Source organism: Chiloscyllium plagiosum, unplaced genomic scaffold (assembly GCF_037043375.1).
Source record: "Chiloscyllium plagiosum isolate Xiang-an unplaced genomic scaffold, Cpla_swu_hap1 HiC_scaffold_30, whole genome shotgun sequence".
Taxonomy (NCBI): Eukaryota; Metazoa; Chordata; class Chondrichthyes; order Orectolobiformes; family Hemiscylliidae; genus Chiloscyllium; species Chiloscyllium plagiosum.
Window position 1 is genome coordinate 13,056,509 of NW_028270168.1, and position 21,476 is coordinate 13,077,984.

Sequence of the window (21,476 nt, forward strand, 5' to 3'; positions counted from 1 at the left end):
CATTGTACTCTGAGATAACCTTCTTCACTGTCCACTATACCATCAATTGTGGCGAGCGCATTAACCATACTTCCTAGAATAGAATAGCCTTTATTGTCATGCGCACTTGAATGAGTGCAGTGAAAAGTTTGTAATGTCGCCTCTCCATGCCATCTTAGATACAGGGTACCTAGGTACAGATACTTTAAGTATTGTGACAGAATTGATATATTAGAAAGAAAAATAGACAAGCATGGGAATACGGAGTTTAAACATCCAGAATGAGAATAAAAAGTGTCTTTAAACTACTCAAGTTATAGTCCTTTTCCACTGAGTCCAAGGTCTTCAGGCTTCAGAAGACAAGGCATCCCCTCTGTCCTGGAGTCACCTCCAGGACTTGGTCCCCTCCCCCCCCCACTGGCCAGCCTATACTCGCTCTGCTCACGCTCCATTTCCATCCGCGACTCGGCTACCAGCTTGGCCCACACTGACTCTGTTCCCCACTCACCCCACAACTCATCTCCCTTTGTCTCACCTCCATTTGTTTCAGATGTTAAAAGTTGTGGGGGTGGGGAGGAGCTGCTGCAAGGAGGAAAAAAGAGAAAGGAAAAGGAAAAGGAAGTGACAAGAACAGCTCTGCCTGGAGCATCTTACTTTGTCACCATCTTCTTGGAATCCTATATTCTCAACCAAATTATTTATATAAATGACAAACAACAATGGACCCAGACCAATCCTTGCGGCACACCACTGCTTAGGCCTCCAGTCTGAAAAACAACTTTCCAGCACCACCCTCTGTCTCCTATTTTTGAGCCAATTTGGTATCCAATTGTCTAGCTCTCCATGGATCCTATATAATCTAACCTTACTCAGCAGTCTAACATGTAGAACTTTGTCAAAGACTTTGCTGAAGTTCATGTAGACAATGTCTACTGCTCTGCTTTCATCTATCTTCCTTGTCACCTCTTCAAAAAACTCATGTAGAAAACCATGCTGATTATCCTTGCCTTTCCAAATGCACCTAGATCCTGTCTCTCAGAATCCCCTCCCAACAACTTACCCACCACTGACATTAGTCTCACCAGACGGTAGTTCCCTGACTCTTCCTTGCAGCATTTCTTATGTACTGGCACAACATTAGTCAACCTCCATGTCCTTCCAGCACCTTACCCATGACTGCAATGATACAAATATCTCTACTAAGGGCCTTTCAATTTCTTCCCTAGCTTCCCACAATGTCTTGGGATATACTTGATATACTTAGGTCATTCTTACTGAAGCTTGTGTGCAGGATTCCTCCACCAACTCTTTTCATTAATGGGTAGATGCAGTCAAATTGCAATGGGCATCCACAAATTAGTGTTAAACACAACTTCAGAATAGCCAAGAAGGTCCCTATGCAATTTAGTTTTGCCTACAAACATGTTGCATGTTAAAAAGAGATGATGTGGAGGTGGCCGGTGTTGGATTGGGGTGGACAAAGTTAAAAATCACACAACACCAGGTTGTAGTCCAGCAGGTTTATTTGGAAGTACTAGCTTTTGGAGTGCTGTTCCTTCAATAGCTAGCTGTGGAGCAGAATCATAAGACACAGAATTTATAACAAAAGATCACAGTGTCATGCGTATAACTGATTTATTGAACAAACCTAGATTGCTGTTAAGTCTTTCATCTTTTAGAATGGGATGCAGGTTTTGGTTCATCAGTATGTAAATCCCAGAACTTCTTTCAAATCACATTCTCGAGATAACTGAAGGTTTCATGAAAAAATAGTAACATCTCAGCTCAGACAATGCATTAAAAGTGTGAGGTTAGAGTCTGTCTGTATCTGAATCTTGAGTCAGACTGGTTCTATTTCCACAATAGAAAATTATAAAATGTTACATGGATTAACTGCCTGCATTGACTGTCTGCAGATTGTGTGATTTTTGAACAAAATAGAATGTATCTGCAATTACAATTATGCAAATGCAAATTCACCCCAAAGACTTATATATGTATGCATGTGCATGTGAGGGAGAGAGTGTGTGCGTGTTGGGGGGAGGAAAGAGTGTGTGTGTGCATGTGAGTGTGTGCAAGTAAGTGTGAGAGTGAGAGTAAATGAGATTGTGTGTTTGCATGTGTGCACCTCTCAGAGGGTGTATGTGTGTGTCTGAGAGAGGTCCTGTGTGTGTATGTAAGAATGTGCATGTATTTGTACGTGTGTGAGTGTGAATGTGTGAAAGAGTGTATAGTGTATTGGGGTCACCTGTAATGTGACATGAACCCAAGGTCCCAGTTGAGGCCATCCTCTTGGGTACTAAAATTGGCTATCAGTCTCTGCGCAGTCACTCTGTTGTTTCATATCCTGAAGTCTGCCTTGGAGGATAGTTACCTGAAGATCTGAGGCCGAATGTCCCTGACTATTAAAGTGCTCCCACACTGAGAGGGAACATTTCTGTCTGGCGATTGTTGTGTGGTGTCCATTCATCCATTGTTGTAATGTCTGCTTGGTGTCACCAATGTACCATGCCTCGAGGCATGCTTGCCTACAGTGTATGAGATAGATAACGTTGGCCGAGCCACATGAATACCTGCCATATAATACCACTTGTAATGGTAGTATCCATGTCAACACTCTGAACATCTTGTGGTGGTTGCCCTGCCAGGGTTGTGTGGTGTTGTGGTCGACGTTGTCTTGAAGGCTGGGCAGTTTCCTGTGAACAATGGGCTGTTTAAGGTTTAGTGGGTTTTTTTAATGGTGAGAAGTGGAGGCATAGGGAAGATCTTGGAGAGGTGTTCATCCTCATTGATAAAATGTTATAGGCTGCCAAGATCATGGAGTAGTTTCTCCACTCCCGAGAAGTACAGGACAACAAAGGGTACCCTATCGGTTGCATTCCATGTTTGTCTCCTGAGGAGGTCATTACGGTTTCTTGTTGTGGCGTCTTACAACTGGTGATCAATATATTAAAAATTGTACCCTGTTCTTACGAAGGTGTCCTTCAGCACCTTCAGGTGGCCATCATGTTCCTCCTCATCTGAACAAATACTGTGTATGCGTAGAGTTTGTTTGTAGGGGATGGCTGTATTAATATGTTTAGGGTGGAAGGACTGTGAGGTTTTCTGTAGTCTTGCAGTAGAGTGGCGTACTGAGGTGTCCATCCTTGATGGAGATACCTATGTCCAAGAATGAGACTGATCCTAAAGAGTAATCTATTGTAAGATGCAGTAAATGTGTGAATAATGTCTTTATTTTCCAATTTGTTTACACTCTAATGGCCTTGTACAATAAAAGGCATTGCACAATGTTAGGAATTAGTTTTGAAAAAACGTAGTAATTTTGGGAGACAAGAATTTTAGCTTGATGCTCTTGAGGCTAGCGACATTAGATGCATGGCCCAGTTGTCTAAATTAATGATAATCTTCCTTTACTTCTGTTGATGCATTTTGTCCACTTTACTGATGTTTCAAAAGGCTGTTTTGTAAGTCGCCTGCCACAGAGTAGTGACTTAATGTGCAAGACAACATTGCTTTTAGGCTCAGTAACAAAAACAGAAGTTGCTGGAAAAGCTCAGCAGGTCTGGCAGCATCTGTGAAGAGAAATCAAAGTTAATGTTTCTGGTCCGGTGACCCTTCCTCAGAACATAGCTTTTGGCCTTTCGGCTCAAAACAAAAGCAGCAGCTTTTCAGGACCACTCATTTGTGCGGACCACAGCAGTTACAAATTCTTTGCTTCACTTTCCACAATTACATGTTTCACCTTTAAATAGTGGAGTCTGATCAGGTAAAAGATAGTAAAACAGTCCAGTTTTATCCCTGTTACAAATGTCTGTTAGGGTATGCTCATTCAGAATATGGACAATGCCATTTTGTAGCCAATCATACCTTATTATGCCATAACTTGTAAATCCTCACTGCTTTCTGTGCAGAAGATGATGCATACCTTATCATGAATTGGTCTAGCCATCCATCACTGCAGGTGTGCTCTTTATGGCTTAGCCTCTTTGTAAGGGCCATTCCCCCTTCCTGCAGGATTGGACTAGTGATGGCAATGTTCTCTGCTCAAGCTGCCTTGAGCCATGTTCACAAAGCTTCTTCAATATCTGGATGAGAAACCATTTTCCATCCTCTTCCTTGCTGACATTGTTCCAGAATTTTCTCCTTGTGCTTCAGAATGGCTGGTAAACATGACAGTGGAATCTCCCGTTGGTTAGTGATATGAAATTTTCACTTTATATAATGTTTTTCCACTTGTTGTAACGAGTTTGACTGGACTTTTTTTCCCCTCACATTTAGCCATACTTACAGGCTTTCACAGAAAGATTTTGATATCAAATGATGGATTACCCATGATTTCATGTGTGGCCCGACCCTGCTCCAATTGATTGCTATGATCACGGGCTAAACTGGTGTGAGCTTGGCTAGTTGGAGTTACCAGTCTGGAACTTTGATTTATTACAGGCATCATTTTAATGGATATCCTAATTTACGGCAGAAATGGCTGATAATTTCAACACAAGTGGAATTTCATGTTATCACAATTTTACTAAGTATTGACCCAGCACTGTAATTTCAAAAAAGTTCTGTTTCTATTGTCAATAGCCATTTGTTTAGTCTAAATTGTAAATTACAAATGAGCAGTACATTTACTGGACTTCTGGCAATTCAAAGAACGATCAAAGTACTCCATTTATTTTCTCTTTGGAATGTGTTTATTTCTGAAGATGGCCTATTTGAAGGTTACAACACATCCTTTCAAAAGGATGAAGTTACCAGTTTAGATATATTTTTAGGAACATGATGCTGACATTTAGAAGTATCAGCTGAATCAATAAGATCAAAGCCAACAAATCTTTGAGATTAAATAATTATATAAAGCTCTGAACAATATTAAAAGAGCTTTGTGTTTTTTTGAAGAGGAATTCATTTTTTACAAAAATCAAATTATCATATTTTCATTTCTTCTTCTATTGCCTGAGTCTCAACTTTGACTTTCTTTGCTGGTATATAGGATCCCATTCCTGCTGCTCGTTCTGCTTCTTCCTGAGTGTAGGGCTCTTCGCTTAACTGTTTTAGTCTAGGAAATACAGAAGTCCACAAGATTAGTACGAGAATTCAACAAATGACCTGGTAAGTGAACATATACAATTGATTTATTTTGTTTATAGGCCTTGTGTTCCAATTAAGATATTATGAATTGTTAAATTTATGCAGGCTAACACAATCGTTAAGCAGGTGTTTTCCTGTTATTGGCAGTGATAGACTTGGCTAGATCTTTGCTCAGGCACTGTAACAGGCCTCAGCAAAACCTAACTTTGGAAAAGAGAACTGGTGCAACTTTTCCAGAACTACAGAGTAGACTAATTAGAAAAGTTAGATCACATGAAATTCAGGGTGAGCTTGCCAACTTGATACAAAATTGGCTTAAGGCCAGGACAGAGAAAGTGATGATGGAGGGTTGTTTTTCAGAAGCAAGGCCTGTGACCAGCCCTGTTCCACAGCGATCAGTGCCAGGTCCACTTTTTTTGTCATTTTAAATTTTTTAGTTGAGAATATAGAAAGTTGATAATTTTGCAGATGACGCCAAGATTGGTGGTAAAGTGGACAGTGAAAAAGGTTATCTAAGATTACAAAGAGATATTGATCAATATGGTGGGCTGAAGAGTGACAAAACGTGTTTAATTTGGCTAAGTGTGAGGTATTGCATTTTGGGAAAAAAAAGACAAGATCTATACTATTAAAAGTAGTCCCTTTGGGCAGTGCTGTAGAACAGAGAGATCTAGAGGTTCTGGTACATAATTCTTTGAAGTTTGCATCACATATAGATAGGGTGGTTAAGAAGGCATTTAGCACGCTTGCCTTCATTCCTCAGACCTTTGAGTACAGGAGTTGGGATGTTATATGAAGGTACAGGACATTGGTAAGGCCTCTGGTCTCCCTGTCATAGGAAGGATTAAGATGGAGAGAGTTCAGAAGAGATTTGCAAGCATGTTGCTTGGAATGGAGAGTTTGAGTTATAAGGAAGGGCTGGATAGGCTAGGATCTTTCATGCTGGGAAGTAGGAGGTTGATAGGTGACCTTATAGAGGCTTATAAAATAATGAGGGGGTACAGATAAAGTGAATGGCAGGTGCCTTTTCCTTAGGGTAGGGGACTTCAAGACTGGGGGCATATTTTTAAGTTGAGGGGAGAAAGATTTTAAGAAGACACGAAGGGCAATTTTTTTTCCATAAAGTGGTTGGTGTGGAATGAATCTCCACAGGAAGTGCTGGATGCAGGTGCAATTATGACATTTAAAATACATTTAGATAAGTACATGAATAAGAAATATTTGGAGGGATATGAGTCAAGCACATGCAGGTGGGACTACTTTAGTTTGGGTTTATGGTTGGTGTGGACTGATTGGACCAAAGTGTCTGTTTCTGTGCTATATGACTCTATAACTGACAACTAATTGATACATCTAAGGACAAAATCAGACTGGGAATTAAAGCCCCCTATAGTTTTTGATTTAATCCCTGCCCTCCCCTTCACTGTTTGATCACACAGCATTGCCCTTTGATGTGAAGGGCACTGCGTGTCACTGGCCACTTGGGTGTTTCTTTGCTTCCTGGTGGTGGAAATTGAATAAAGATTTGTGCACCTTGTGTCTTTCACTGTGTCTCACACCTACACACACACACAACATTGGTGCTGGGGAAAAAATAAGCACTACTGCAATTAGGCGGTAGTGTGGTGGTAAAAAGAAAAAAGTTTAAAAATTTTTTTAAAATAAAAGGAAAAGAAAGAGAAAAAAAAAGCCCCTATAGTTCAATAACATGTCAGTACTCTTGAATAAAGTTTCTACAAATTAGTGTTGTGAGGTTTGTAAAGTATAATTGAAAATCCCTGCCAAACAAAAGACATGAAATGTAACATATAAGTTTGGGGTGAGGTACAAATTAAGCAGAGCACTTAGTCCTAATAACTTTCCAATGCCTCCTGTTGAGAAGTGCATATATATAGTGAATAGGTAGAGTTATTTAGCCAGTTTGTGATAATCCTATTATGCATAACCTGCCAAGGTTTATAATTGAGCATCAAGATGTTGATGATACATTGTCCATCAGTAATAGTCACCGACTATAATCAAAACTAAATGGAATAACTGTACAGTATCCCTGTCCTACTGTTTGAAGATAGCTTACAGCTTTATCTCAATAATGAAGCAGTCTTCTCTCTGGCACATCACTAAATATTTTGTAAAAATTGCCAAAAATATCTACCATTCATAGTTACCTTTCATAATAATAAGCATTACTTAGTCCTGGATTGAACTTTATAACAATTGACATTACCTTCGTTTGTGAACTTTTGTTTTAAAATGCTCTTTGAGACTTCTTTGATCAATGAAGTACCGCCTACAAATGAAGCAAAAGGAAGGAGGTCACTAAAAATTAAAGGACTGAAAATTTTGTTCAACTACTCATCAAAACATATTAATGGCTTGCTAGGGCAGCATTTATTGCCAAAACCCTATCGGCCCTTGAGATGGCGATGGCAAGCCATCTTCTTGAATGCAGCAGAGTCACTGCTAGACCTTTTCAGAGGGTAGTTAAAAGTCACCAATGTTGTTGACACTCTGGAGTTACATGTCATACAACGGTTCAAAATTGGCTCACCAGCACCTTCAACAATAACTTGAAATTAACGAGAAATGGTGGTCTAATCAGCAACATGCAAATACCATGAAATAAAAAATTCTTAAAACATTAGAAAATGACTCTTTATAACTCTTGGTCTATAACAATTGCAAAATTATCAGCAGCACATCCTCAACTGATCAATATCCCTGCTCCCAGTGTCTTTTTGGTCTCAGGCATTGCAACTTTTTTGGTCAACTCAACCCAATTGTGTTCCCAGAATTCCAAGCTGCGAGCTATGGAGAAAAGGCTATTGAAGCTCCAGAGTACAAAACATCTGTAATGGCAAAGGGGTACAATATTCAATTAAATGCCAACAGTCAATAAATTGGATTCTTCCGCAGGGATATTAATTTATTCAAAAGATATCACATTTGTTCACTTACGCGCAGTGTAAGCAATAGAATTGTGCATTTCCTACGGCATCATAATCTATTTCCTGGTGCAATAATTTGTCTGCATTTTCAGGTTTCATATCTTCATGAATTTGATCTAAATCTTTTGTTCGCCTTTTTGTTTTCCATTGCTTTGATATACTTTTCTTTTTGTCACTGTTGTGATTCCGTATCCTCTTTGACCGAGTCATTTCCGCCGATGATCTTGAAACAAAAACCAATAGAAATACCTGTTTAAACTTAAAATAATTCCCAACTTTAAAATTTTTAAACGTAAGCACTAACTACGGAGTTTGGAATCTCTTCAACTGCAAATCCAAGCTGCATTAATGTATCATGTATTTCACCTCACCACAGATCGGGGGAAGGAGAGAGAATGGAGAGGTATGGAGGAAAATGTGCGTGTATGGAATGAGCTGCCAGAGGAAGTGGTGGAGGCTGGTACAATTGCAATATTTAAAAGACATCTGGATGGGTATATGAATAGGAAGGGTTTAGAGGGATATGGCCCAAGTGCTGGAAAATGGGACTAAATTAATTTAGGATGTCTGGTCAGCATGGACGAGGAAAATGGGGATGGAGGAAAATTCATAACTGTTTCATCTCCTTCTCTAATTTGAACATGATTTGCTGGACATGTTTCAAGATTTTGGATGTGAGCAATTTTTGCTTCCTTATGGCAGAACAACATTCAAAATATAAATACATAACAATAGTGATCACAACATTGAGAAATATTACCCCAAGAAAAGTTATATATTATTTACACCACTGAGCCAAAGCAGAACTATCACAGAAACTTGGTTAAGAGACAGACAGGATTGGCAGCTCAACTTTCCAGGGTTTGGATGTTTCAGGTGTGAGAGGGATGTAAAATGAAGGAAGACGGTTCAAGCAACCCAAGTTTAGGCATGTAGCACCTCATTAGATGAAGACTGGATTGTTCGGTCCAGCTGCCAAGGACCTAAGGTTTTGCCTGGAGCCTTTTGATTAAATATAAGTTTGTAATTCAAGTGTTTTCACAGCTGCCTAAGCCATCAGCAATATTTCTTTCCTTTTTCTCTCCTGGCTCCTATTTATATAGCCAAGGATCCCATTTACTCAACCTACCCTTCCACCTTAAAGATTTGCATTTCAGAATTTCAGTTCTTATGTTCCATATAAAATGTGCATCCTCTCTAAATTCTTCTTCTCAAGATTTCTTAGTCATAGAGTCATAGAGATGTACAGCATGGAAACAGACCCTTCAGTCCAACTCATCCATGCCGACCAGACATCCTAAATTAATTTAGTCCCATTTTCCAGCACTTGGGCCATATCCCTCTAAACCCTTCCTTTTAAAAGACATCTGGGTGGGTATATGAAATGTTGTTATTGTACAGCCTCCACCACTTCCTCCAGCAGCTCATTCTATACACGCACTACCCTTTATCCATTTAATCTGCTCATGTTCTCAGTTCCACCTATTCATGTAGGGTCTGCAATCTTTGCTATTTGCGCTTATAGGAAGTAATCTGGAAAACTTCCAACAACAATTAGTCACTATTTGTTGATCTATTTACATAACCATATATTGTTTTAAGAAAATAACTATAAGATAGATGCACCATCTGTGATCAACTCAGGAATTTTATCTAATTGAAAGAAAAGACATACAATGTGAAGATGATGAGTGGCAGGTCAGACATTGGATTTTGAAATCCAGTGAAGTATGATTGAAAAAAAAAGAATATGTGAGACTATGATAGAAAGCTGGCTACAAATATTAAGACAAAAAAGTAAGAATGACTGAAAATATTTAAGAAGAGTAACTAAAGTGAGCATTGCTTCCTTACTGGGGAATAAATAATGGGAAACAAGGAAATCATGAAAGCATTAAATAAGTATTTTGCTTCTGTCATAATTAGGCAAGACAAAAGAAATCTCAAGGAAACTTTAAAATCAAGGTAAAAGAAAGGAGAAATTTACAGAGTTTAGGACAAGGCAATAGGAAAACGTTTGACTAAAAGCTGACAAGTCCCCTGTGCCCGATGTCTTACATCACAGAGACATAAAAGAAGTGACTGTAGACACAACAGATGCAAAAATTGTGAACTTATAAAAAATTCTCTAGATTAACCAAAAACTGCAGCAGTAAATTGCAAATGTAACATCAGTATTCAAGAAGAATGGATGACAGAAAGCAAGAAATTATAAATTAATTTGCCTACATCAGTAAGAGAGAAAATATTAAAATCCATTAATAAGTTAATCACATTATGATTTTAACAATGTTCTGTTATCAGGCAGAGTCAACATGGTTTTGAGAAATGGAAATCATGTTTGACCAATTTATTATCGTTCAGTGACATCAACAAAGTAGAATCTGTAAATGCAGCATACTTGGATTTCCAAAAGGCATTCAATAAGATGCTGCATCAAAGGTTAGGACTCTAGGCAACTTGTGCTATGGGGGTAATACCAGTAACATGGATAATTTAACTAACGGGAAGTAGGGACTAGGAAACATGGGTCATCTTCAGGTTGGCAAACTGTAACCAGCAGAATGCCCCAGAGATCAGCATCGAGGTCTCAACCATTTACAATCTATATCTATGACTTGGATAAAGGGACCAAATGTACAGTTATGACATTTGTGGTCAAAGGATAAAAGGCCTTTAAATACATTTAGATAGGTTAAATGAGCAACATAGCCAGGCAGTAGCTTGCCAAGTTAGTTCCCAGTGCTGGCTTCTGAAGCCACAGTCATGCAGGGATCACAGAGCTACATACAGCTGAATAAATATTTAGAGGGAACACAAATTTGTAGACAGAGATTTGGCAAATGGATTGCAATATAGGAAAATATGAACTTGTCCACTTTGGCTGGAATAGAATTCATAGATTTCATTTATATTAACTTGAGAGAACCTGTATAGCTCTACTGTATAAAGTATCTTGCTGCCCAGGTATATGAACTATCATGAAATACTATCATACAGACAAAAGAACTGATTAAGGCAGCAAATAAAATGTTGCCATTTATTGCAAGGGAAGTGAAATATAAGAGCAGTGACCATTGCTAGAGTTGTATAGATAAAATCATCATAGTCCTAGCAGACAATGGGGGTGCTGTCTCACTGGAGAAAGATGACTGGTGATGGTGTAACCTGAGAGTCCATTCCTATCTTCTATTCTTCAATGCCTTTTACCCACATTAGACATGGAACAGTACAGCGCAGGAACAGGCCCCTCTGCCCACCTCAGGGGAGAGGAGAAGGTGAGAAAGTGGGTCCTTCATAGTGACTTCAGCTATAACATAAATTGAACTTTTTTACCTCGTTGATTTTAACCCTACTGCGAATCCTCTTGCAAGGATGCCTGCCTTGAAGAAGTTTTCCTCCTCTCTCTACAAGAATCTCAGGGAGTCTCTCTCTCACTGCAACTCCCAGGTCATTTCCTCAGCCCTGAAGCTCTTCAACCATGTCCTGAAACAAACTCGCTATCACAGCCACATTTGTTTCCTCAGTGCCTGTCTCCGTAACCAACTCACCCCACACGGACTCCGGACCACCTTTAAACCAGCAGAGTTCGGACCCGAACAGGACAAACAGTACAGATTACAGATTCAAAAACACCAGCAACGGTTCTCCATCAAGATCCTCCGCTCCACGCTTGCAGCAATGCGCCGGTACCTAACCTCTCTACAGTCTGCCCTGCCTCAGCTGAGGGCCACACTCTCTCAGAATTGCAAAGGACCCACTCTGTACTACATCCTCAGGAGAATCCATACTCTCAACAAACAGTATTTCAATTCCATCTCAAACATCAAAAACTGTAAGTACAACAAACTTTTATCTACCCAGCTCCATAACCAGCGCTCCTTGAACATTCCAGAAGATTCCCCTGGCCTCGGAAACACCATTAGCCATGCGGCTGATGCAGCTATCACCCCCACGCTGATTGATGATGTCACTTCTGCCCCCATCATGGCCACTCCCACAGCCACTTCCGGCCCTCACATCATTGCCGATGCCACACGCTCAGTGACTTCCGCCACCCCTACTGCCGTGTCTGCCACCACTTCCGACCCCACCAGCGCCACTCACCTGCATTCTGCTGACACGCCCCCCACAGACCCCACTGTCACTATCCCCACCCCCCAGAACCCCGAGGGGAACACTACCCCTGCTCATGACTCAACCCCCATTCCCCCCACCATCACACCCACTCCAGGTACTGGCTCCGACCCCACTCCCAGCTCTACACCCACACCAGCTCCCAGCCCTGCCGAGTTTTCACCATCCCCCCAGACCTCCCCCTCACTGAGGACGAACGATCAGTCCTCAGCAAAGGACTCACCTTCGTCCCCCTCCGTCCACGCATCAATGAATGTAATACACGCCGTGACATCGAACAATTCTTCCGTCGCCTCCGCCTCCGAGCTTACTTTCATAATCAGGACTCCCGCCCACCTTCCGAGGACCCCTTCGCCCACCTCCAACACACTGCATCCACCTGGACACCCCGCGCTGGCCTATTACCTGCCCTCGACCTCTTCATTTCCAACTGCCGCCGGGACATTAACCGCCTCAACCTGTCGACCCCCCTCCCCCACTCCAACCTCTCACCCTCACAACGCGCAGCCCTCCAATCCCTCTGCTCCAATCCTGACCTCACCATCAAGCCAGCGGACAAAGGGGGCGCAGTGGTAGTCTGGCGCACTGACCTCTACATCGCTGAAGCCAAACGCCAACTCGAGGACACCTCTTCCTACCGCCCCCTTGACCATGACCCCACCCCCCATCACCAAACCATCATCTCCCAGACCATACAGAACCTCATCACCTCAGGAGATCTCCCACCCACAGCTTCCAACCTCATAGTCCGGGAACCCCGCACTGCCCGGTTCTACCTCCTTCCCAAGATCCACAAGCCTGACCACCCTGGCCGACCCATTGTCTCAGCATGCTCCTGCCCCACTGAACTCATCTCTACCTACCTCGACACTGTCCTATCCCCCCTAGTCCAGGAACTCCCCACATACGTTCGAGACACCACCCACGCCCTCCACCTCCTCCAAGACTTCCGTTTCCCCGGCCCCCAACGCCTCATCTTCACCATGGATATCCAATCCCTCTACACCTCCATCCGCCATGACCAGGGCCTCCAAGCCCTCCGTTTTTACCTCTCCAGACGTTCCCAACAGTACCCCTCCACCGACACTCTCATTCGTTTGGCTGAACTGGTCCTCACCCTTAACAATTTCTCCTTTGAATCCTCCCACTTCCTCCAGACCAAAGGGGTAGCCATGGGCACACGTATGGGCCCCAGCTATGCCTGTCTCTTTGTTGGCTACGTAGAGCAGTTGATCTTCCGTAATTACACCGGCACCACTCCCCACCTCTTCCTCCGCTACATTGATGACTGCATTGGCGCCACCTCGTGCTCCCGCGAGGAGGTTGAGCAATTCATCAACTTCACCAACACATTCCACCCTGACCTTAAATTTACCTGGACCATCTCTGACACCTCCCTCCCCTTCCTGGACCTCTCCATCTCCATCAGTGACGACCGACTTGACACTGACATCTTCTACAAACCCACCGACTCCCACAGCTACCTGGATTACACCTCTTCCCACCCTACCTCTTGCAAAAATGCCATCCCGTATTCCCAATTCCTCCGCCTCCGCCGTATCTGCTCCCAGGAGGAGCGGTTCCACCATAGAACACACCAGATGGCCTCCTTCTTTAGAGACCGCAATTTCCCTTCCCACGTGGTTAAAGATGCCCTCCAACGGATCTCATCCACATCCCGCACCTCCGCCCTCAGACCCAACCCCTCCAACCGCAACAAGGACAGAACGCCCCTGGTGCTCACCTTCCACCCTACCAACCTTCGCATAAACCAAATCATCCGCCGACATTTCCGCCACCTCCAAACAGACCCCACCACCAGGGATATATTTCCCTCCCCACCCCTCTCCGCCTTCCGCAAAGACCGTTCCCTCCGTGACTACCTGGTCAGGTCCACGCCCCCCTACGACCCACCCTCCCATCCTGGCACTTTCCCCTGCCACCGCAGGAACTGTAAAACCTGCGCCCACACCTCCTCCCTCACCTCTATCCAAGGCCCTAAAGGAGCTTTCCACATCCATCAAAGTTTTACCTGCACATCCACTAATATCATCTATTGTATCCGTTGCTCCCGATGCGGTCTCCTCTACATTGGGGAGACTGGGCGCCTCCTAGCAGAGTGCTTTAGGGAACATCTCCGAGACACCCGCACCAATCAACCAAATCGCCCAGTGGCTCAACATTTCAACTCCCCCTTCCACTCTGCCGAGGATATGGAGGTGCTGGGCCTCCTCCACCGCCGCTCCCTCACCACCAGACGCCTGGAGGAAGAACGCCTCATCTTCCGCCTCGGAACACTTCAACCCCAGGGCATCAATGTGGATTTCAACAGTTTCCTCATTTCCCCTTCCCCCACCTCATCCTAGCTTCTAACCTCCAGCAACTCGATCCCCTGACCTGTCCGGACTTGTCCGACCTGCCCAGCTCCTTTTCCACCTATTCACTCCACCCTCTCCTCCCTGACCTATCACCTTCATCTCCTTCCCCACTGACCTATTGTACTCTATGCCACTCTCTCCCCACCCCCACCCTCCTCTAGCTTATCTCTCCACGCTTCAGGCTCTCTGCCTTTATTCCTGATGAAGGGCTTTTGCCCGAAACGTCGATTTTGCCTGTCTTCGGATGCTGCCTGAATTGCTGTGCTCTTCCAGCACCACTGATCCAGAATCTGGTTTCCAGCATCTGCAGTCATTGTTTTTACCTCTTTTTACATCATGCTGTTGCAAACCAGCTGTCCAGCCAACTGAGCTAACCAAACCCTTCATATGGTTGTATCGATCATTGTCAAGACCTACATCTGAAGTCAATTATACAGTTTTGGTCTCCATACCACAAGTAAATAATTGCATTAGAAGTAAATCAGAGAACATTCACAACTCATTACCAGGACAGAGGGGTTAGCTTATAAAACAAAAGTTGAAAAGGTTGGACATATATCCTTTGGAATTTAAAAGAATGAGGTAACCTTATTGAAAAATAAAAGATCCTGAGATGATTTGATGGCAGGGGAGACTAGAACTAAGATGCGTGGTTTAAAAATTTGTAATACCTAATTTAAGTCTGGGTACGGAAGATTTTTTTTCAGGTGGTTGTTCATCTTTGGAATTCGCTTCCTAAGAGAGGAGTATTGGCTGGGTGACTGAATACACGCAAGGCTGAGTTAAGGGGCTGTTGGGTCGAGTAGGGGCTCAGAGTTGTGGGCAGACGGGTAAATGGAATGGAGACCGTAACCTGACCACCCATGATTTAATTAATCGCAGAGCAGGCTGAAATGGCCTACTGCTGCTCCTCATTCTTGTGTTCTTGGCTGATGTCAGAATTTAAAAATAAACGGACCATTGGTTAAATCTGATAATCACGGGTCCGGGGTCTCTGAGCAAAGATACAGGGCGGAGGGGAGGGGGAGTCAACAATGTGCCGCTTCCCACGGTGGAAGTACCCTGCAGGAAGAGGGAATACGATGTCCGATACCCCTGGTTCTCCCCGACGCACCCCACCCCCAACTTCATAGATATCCTCACCCTGAGCTTCACCACCTCTCGGCCCGGAAACAGAGGAATTGGTTCCGGGGTCATCTGCTAACATCGCCGAGAGGTTGAAAAGGTTACTGAGGATCACGTGCCCCTATGTTGCAATTACATTCACTCTGGAGTTGCAGTTTCAATGTAGCTCCTTTACACAGGGAGGGAAATAAATCCTATCGATCGCTCTTTTGCAAATATTTTAATTCAGGAATCTTTAGCTTCGTGGAGGTGTTTCCTCTTGCAAAGCTAATACTTGCATTTATATATATTTCTACTGTTCAGAGATATTATTATACAACTCTGGAGCAGGTGGGACTTCAATGCAGGTCTACAGAACCAGAGTTAGGGACACCAGCACTGCGTTACAGGAGCCTAAGGGCTCCTTCATCAAGTACTTCAAACACCAGTGGACTTCGCAAATCGCTTTATAGTGATTTGGTGCACAAATGCTTTTACTTATATGGCAGTAAAATGTCAAAACGTGCTGAATAATGAAAGTGTATTGTGTCATACTTATTTTTATTCTTTCACGGAATATGCATGTCTTTGGCTAGGCCAGCATTTATTGCGTATCCCCAGAGGATGGTTAAGATTCAACCACATTTCTGTGGGTCTGAAGTAGTATGGAGGCCAGAACAGGTGAGTTTGCATTCTCCTAAGGGACTTCAGTGAACCAGATGGGTTTTTCTTGGCATTCTGCAATGATTTTATAGTCATTGTTAGATTCAATTCCAGACATTTTTTCAAGTATTGAATTCCAATTCCATCATTTGCCATGGTAGGATTAAAACCTGAGGCCCCAGATTAATCCTGTGGATTGATGTAGCACATTGCTCCCCTTGGCCAGCCATAATGCTTTGGTTTAGCCATTTACAGTGCAGTTTTGGAAAAGAGCATTACAGTCCCAACAGTCCAGCCCAAGGTACCAATTGTATTTTTTACGGTGTGCTTCCTTGAATTCTTTGCAAAATATCCAAATATAAAATGGCAAAGTGGTATATGATGTCAAGCTCAGTGATGAGACTTTGTGGATTTTGTAAAGAAAATAATATAAATGTATTTATTAATGTCAAATTAATATATTTGCATAAGGGTTTATATTCAATGTGATCAATTATAGTAGCAATTCTATAGTGACATGTTTTGAAAGCCTCAGGGGAAAAGAGAATTCTCCAATGACTAAATTAGGTCCGGAAACATTTACCATTGCTAATCATCTACCAGTTATTTATGCCAGAGGGCTTAAAAGTATTCCTTCTTCAATTCAAAATGCAATTTAGGATGTGTACTGAAGGTGAAATAGCGACCCTTATTATACAACAAATACGATCTGAAACTTATACTCATGAGGAAATTTAGCCATTACGGAAATTCCCTGAGTTCAGGCGAAGGCTACAAAGATTCAGTGAAAAATTCTGAATAAGGGAAGTATCAGAGATCAGAATAAAATAATTCAGCCATGTGTCTAATGGACAAATCATCATGAAATCCTCTGATGTTTTCATTTGTAACATATGGCTGAGTGCTTCTCAGTGATTTAGTTAAACAATGATTTCAAGAGTCAATGCCTGGTCTGCACTAAGATGGTTGATTTATGATGTGGAGATGCCAGTGTTGAACTGAGGTGGACAAAGCTAAAAATCACACAGCAGCAAGATAGAGTGGAGAGGGGTTGGGCAGAATGTTCTTGTTCTTTTAGCTGGAGGAGAAAGTGAGGTCTGCAGATGCTTGAGATCAGAGCTGAAAATGTGTTGCTGGAAAAGCGCAGCAGGTCAGGCAGCATCCAGGGAACAGGAGAATCGACGTTTCGGGCATAAGCCCTTCTTCAGGAATGAGGAAGGTTTGTCCAGCAGGCTAAGATAAAAGGTAGGGAGGAGGGACTTGGGAGAGGGGCGTTGGAAATGTGATAGGTGGAAAGAGGTCAAGGTGAGGGTGATAGGTCAGACTGGGGTGGGGGCGGAGAGGTCAGGAAGAAGATTGCAGGTTAGGAAGGCGGTGCTGAATTCGATGGATTTGACTGAGACAAGGTGGGGGGAGGGGAAATGAGGAAACTGGTGAAATCCGAGTTCATCCCTTGTGGTTGGAGGGTTCCTAGGCGGAAGATGAGGCGCTCTTCCTCCAACCGTCGTTTTGTTGTGGTCTGGCGATGGAGGAGTCCAAAGACCTGCATATCCTTGGTGGAGTGGGAGGGGGAGTTGAAATGTTGAGCCACAGGGTGGTTGGGTTGGTTGGTCCGGGTGTCCCAGAGGTGTTCTCTGAAACGCTCCGCAAGTAGCCGGCCTGTCTCCCCAATATAGAGGAGGCCACATCGGGTGCAGAGGATGCAATAGATGATGTGTGTGGAGGTGCAGGTGAATCTGTGGCAGATATGGAACAATGCCGTGTGTTGAAAGATCAGTCCTCAGCAGAGGCCTCACCTTCATTCCCCTACGCTCTCGGATTAATGAGTTCAACACACGGCGTGACATCGAACAATTCTTCCGCCGCCTTCGCTTCCGTGCCTACTTCTTTAACCAAGACTCTCGCCCACCCTCTGACGACCCCTTCTCCCGCCTCCAACACACCCCATCCCCGTGCTGGCCTCCTACCTGCCCTTGACCTCTTCATAGCCAACTGCCGCCGCGATATTAACCGCCACCTGAACTCCCCCACCCCTCTCACCCACTCCAACCTCTCACCCTCGGAACGCGCAGCCCTCCACTCCCTCCGTTGCAACCCCAACCTCACTATCAAACCAGCAGACAAGGGAGGCGTGGTAGTAGTTTGGCGCACTGACCTCTACACCGCTGAGGCCAAACGCCAGCTCGCAGATACCTCCTCCTACTGCCCCCTTGATCATGACCCCACCCCCCATCACCAAACCATCATCTCCCAGACCGTCCATAACCTCATCACCTCGGGAGATCTCCCATCCACCGCCTCCAACCTCATAGTCCCACAACCCCGCACTGCCCGCTTCTACCTCCTGCCCAAAATCCACAAACCTGACTGCCCCGGCCGACCCATTGTCTCCGCCTGCTCCTGCCCCACCGAACTCATCTCCGCATACCTTGACACCGTCCTGTCCCCCTTAGTCCAAGAACTCCCCACCTACGTTCGGGACACCACCCATGCCCTCCACCTGCTCCATGATTTTCGCTTCCCCGGTCCCCAACGCCTTATTTTCACCATGGACATCCAGTCCCTGTACACCTCCATCCCCCATCACGAAGGACTCAAAGCCCTCCGCTTCTTCCTTTCCCGCCGTACCGACCAGTACCCTTCCACTGACACCCTCCTTCGACTGACTGAACTGGTCCTCACCCTGAACAACTTCTCTTTCCAATCCTCCCACTTCCTCCAAACGAAAGGAGTAGCCATGGGCACCCGAATGGGCCCCAGCTATGCCTGCCTCTTCGTAGGATATGTGGAACAATCCATCTTCCGCAACTACACTGGCCCCACCCCCCACCTTTTCCTCCGCTACATCGATGACTGTATCGGCGCTGCCTCGTGCTCCCACGAGGAGATTGAACAGTTCATCCACTTCACCAACACCTTCCACCCCGATCTCAAATTCACCTGGACAGTCTCAGATTCCTCCCTCCCCTTCCTCGACCTTTCTATTTCTATCTCAGGCGACCGAATCAACACAGACATCTACTACAAACCGACCGACTCCCACAGCTACCTGGACTACACCTCCTCCCACCCTGCCCCCTGTAAAAACGCCATTCCATTCTCCCAATTCCTTCGACTCCGCCGCATCTGCTCCCAGGAGGACCAGTTCCAAAAACGCACAACCCAGATGGCCTCCTTCTTCAAGGACCGCAATTTCCCCCCCCGACGTGGTCGACGCTGCCCTCCACCGCATCTCTTCCACTTCCCGCTCCTCCGCCCTTGAGCCCCGCCCCTCCAACCGCCACCAGGACAGAACCCCACTGGTCCTCACCTACCACCCCACCAATCTCCATGTACAGCGCATCATCCGCTGTCATTTCCGCCACCTCCAAACGGACCTCACCACCAAGGATATATTTCCCTCCCCTCCCCTATCAGCATTCCATAAAGACCACTCCCTCCGTGACTCCCTCGTCAGATCCACACCCCCCACCAACCCAACCTCCACTCCCGGCACCTTCCCCTGCAACCGCAGGAGGTGCAAGACTTGCGCCCACACCTCCCCCCTCACCTCCCTCCAAGGCCCCAAAGGAAACTTCCATATCCGCCACAGATTCACCTGCACCTCCACACACATCATCTATTGCATCCTCTGCACCCGATATGGCCTCCTCTATATTGGGGAGACAGGCCGGCTACTTGCGGAGCGTTTCAGAGAACACCTCTGGGACACCCGGACCAACCAACCCAACCACCCTGTGGCTCAACATTTCAACTCCCCCTCCCACTCCACCAAGGATATGCAGGTCTTTGGACTCCTCCATCGCCAGACCACAACAAAACGACGGTTGGAGGAAGAGCGCCTCATCTTCCGCCTAGAAACCCTCCAACCACAAGGGATGAACTCGGATTTCACCAGTTTCCTCATTTCCCCTCCCCCCACCTTGTCTCAGTCAAATCCATCGAATTCAGCACCGCCTTCTTAACCTGCAATCTTCTTCCTGACCTCTCCACCCCCACCCCAGTCTGACCTATCACCCTCACCTTGACCTCTTTCCACCTATCACATTTCCGACGCCCCTCCCCCAAGTCCCTCCTCCCTACCTTTTATCTTAGCCTGCTGGACAAACTTTCCTCATTCCTGAAGAAGGGCTTATGCCCGAAACGTCGATTCTCCTGTTCCCTGGATGCTGCCTGACCTGTTGTTCTTTTAGCTGTCTATCCTAGAGATGGGAAGGTTATTTAATTTGGCAAGGCAGTGGTGTACACAATCCCCACTACCTTCTTGCATTCACTAAAATAAAGTCTAGGGTAGGAGGGCTCTCATTGTTGATCTATCCCCCTGATATCAATTAAGACCTATAGATGGCCACCCTAATCATAGCACTGCTGAGCACAAGTCCCATCAGCTTCTGACTGGCCAACAGCTCTTGCTGTGCATTGCTTGGTTCTCTAGAGTTTTGATTCCAGGTGGAGGCCTATCCAGAGACTCCTCAATGCCTGATTGTCATGAGATTTGGTGAGCCTTCCCTGAAAGAGGCAGTGCAGGTCTCTTACTGGTTATCCAGACTGCTATCTCAGCAAGATTCTGCCCATTGCGTCTTACAGCTGACCATATTCTTGATGGACTAGGAATTACTGATTATCTAATAACTGCTATATTTGGAACATGTATGCTAGGTGTGGAAAGAATTGAATAATCCTCACTGTATGTTCAAGTGTCAACAATGACTATACATTCAGGAAGAGAGTGGCAAAAAAAAGGAAGACTGTACAGAATGCCAAGATGCTGATTACAGTGGGTTAACTCATAACATTGTGAGGCTGTTTATCTTTCAATAATGCCTCAATGTAAAAGTGTATTTGAAACTATTTGTCAGATAAACTGAAGTCAATGAAAATGATTTTGGATATTTTTATCTTTTTGAATTTTGTTAGTTTGTAGTTTGTTTTCTGCAGCTGTGTTTTTCAATTCTTTTATGTCTGTTATCATTATTCTTTAACCACCTTATGCATTAATTTTATCCCAAATTCTATAGAAGTCATAAAGGTTAAATTGGACAAGGTCAGTGTAATGTGTGCTAACAGAAGCTGGGTTCAGCAACAAGCTGTACAAAAAAAACATAAATTAAGACAGAATGTCACAAACTCTGGCTCCAAGATAGCAACATTTTAGTAAATGTACTTAAATATTTTA

The 21,476-nt window shown here is 44.4% G+C and overlaps 1 protein-coding gene and 1 long non-coding RNA gene across 2 annotated transcripts in view; one reads left to right on the forward strand and one right to left on the reverse strand.

The window, feature by feature from the left end:
* LOC122563529 (uncharacterized) overlaps positions 1 to 21,476 on the forward strand; it is a 41,785-nt gene that overhangs the window by 17,693 nt on the left and 2,616 nt on the right. The gene's annotated exons all lie outside the window — the stretch shown is intronic.
* znf593 (zinc finger protein 593) lies at positions 4,651 to 15,700 on the reverse strand. The gene is made up of 4 exons (XM_043717373.2): positions 15,677 to 15,700; positions 8,029 to 8,241; positions 7,298 to 7,360; positions 4,651 to 5,038 (listed from the first exon to the last, which is right to left on the reverse strand). Exons 2-4 carry the CDS (start codon positions 8,226 to 8,228, stop codon positions 4,909 to 4,911), a joined length of 393 nt encoding a protein of 130 aa, XP_043573308.1. The 5' UTR covers positions 8,229 to 8,241; positions 15,677 to 15,700; the 3' UTR covers positions 4,651 to 4,908.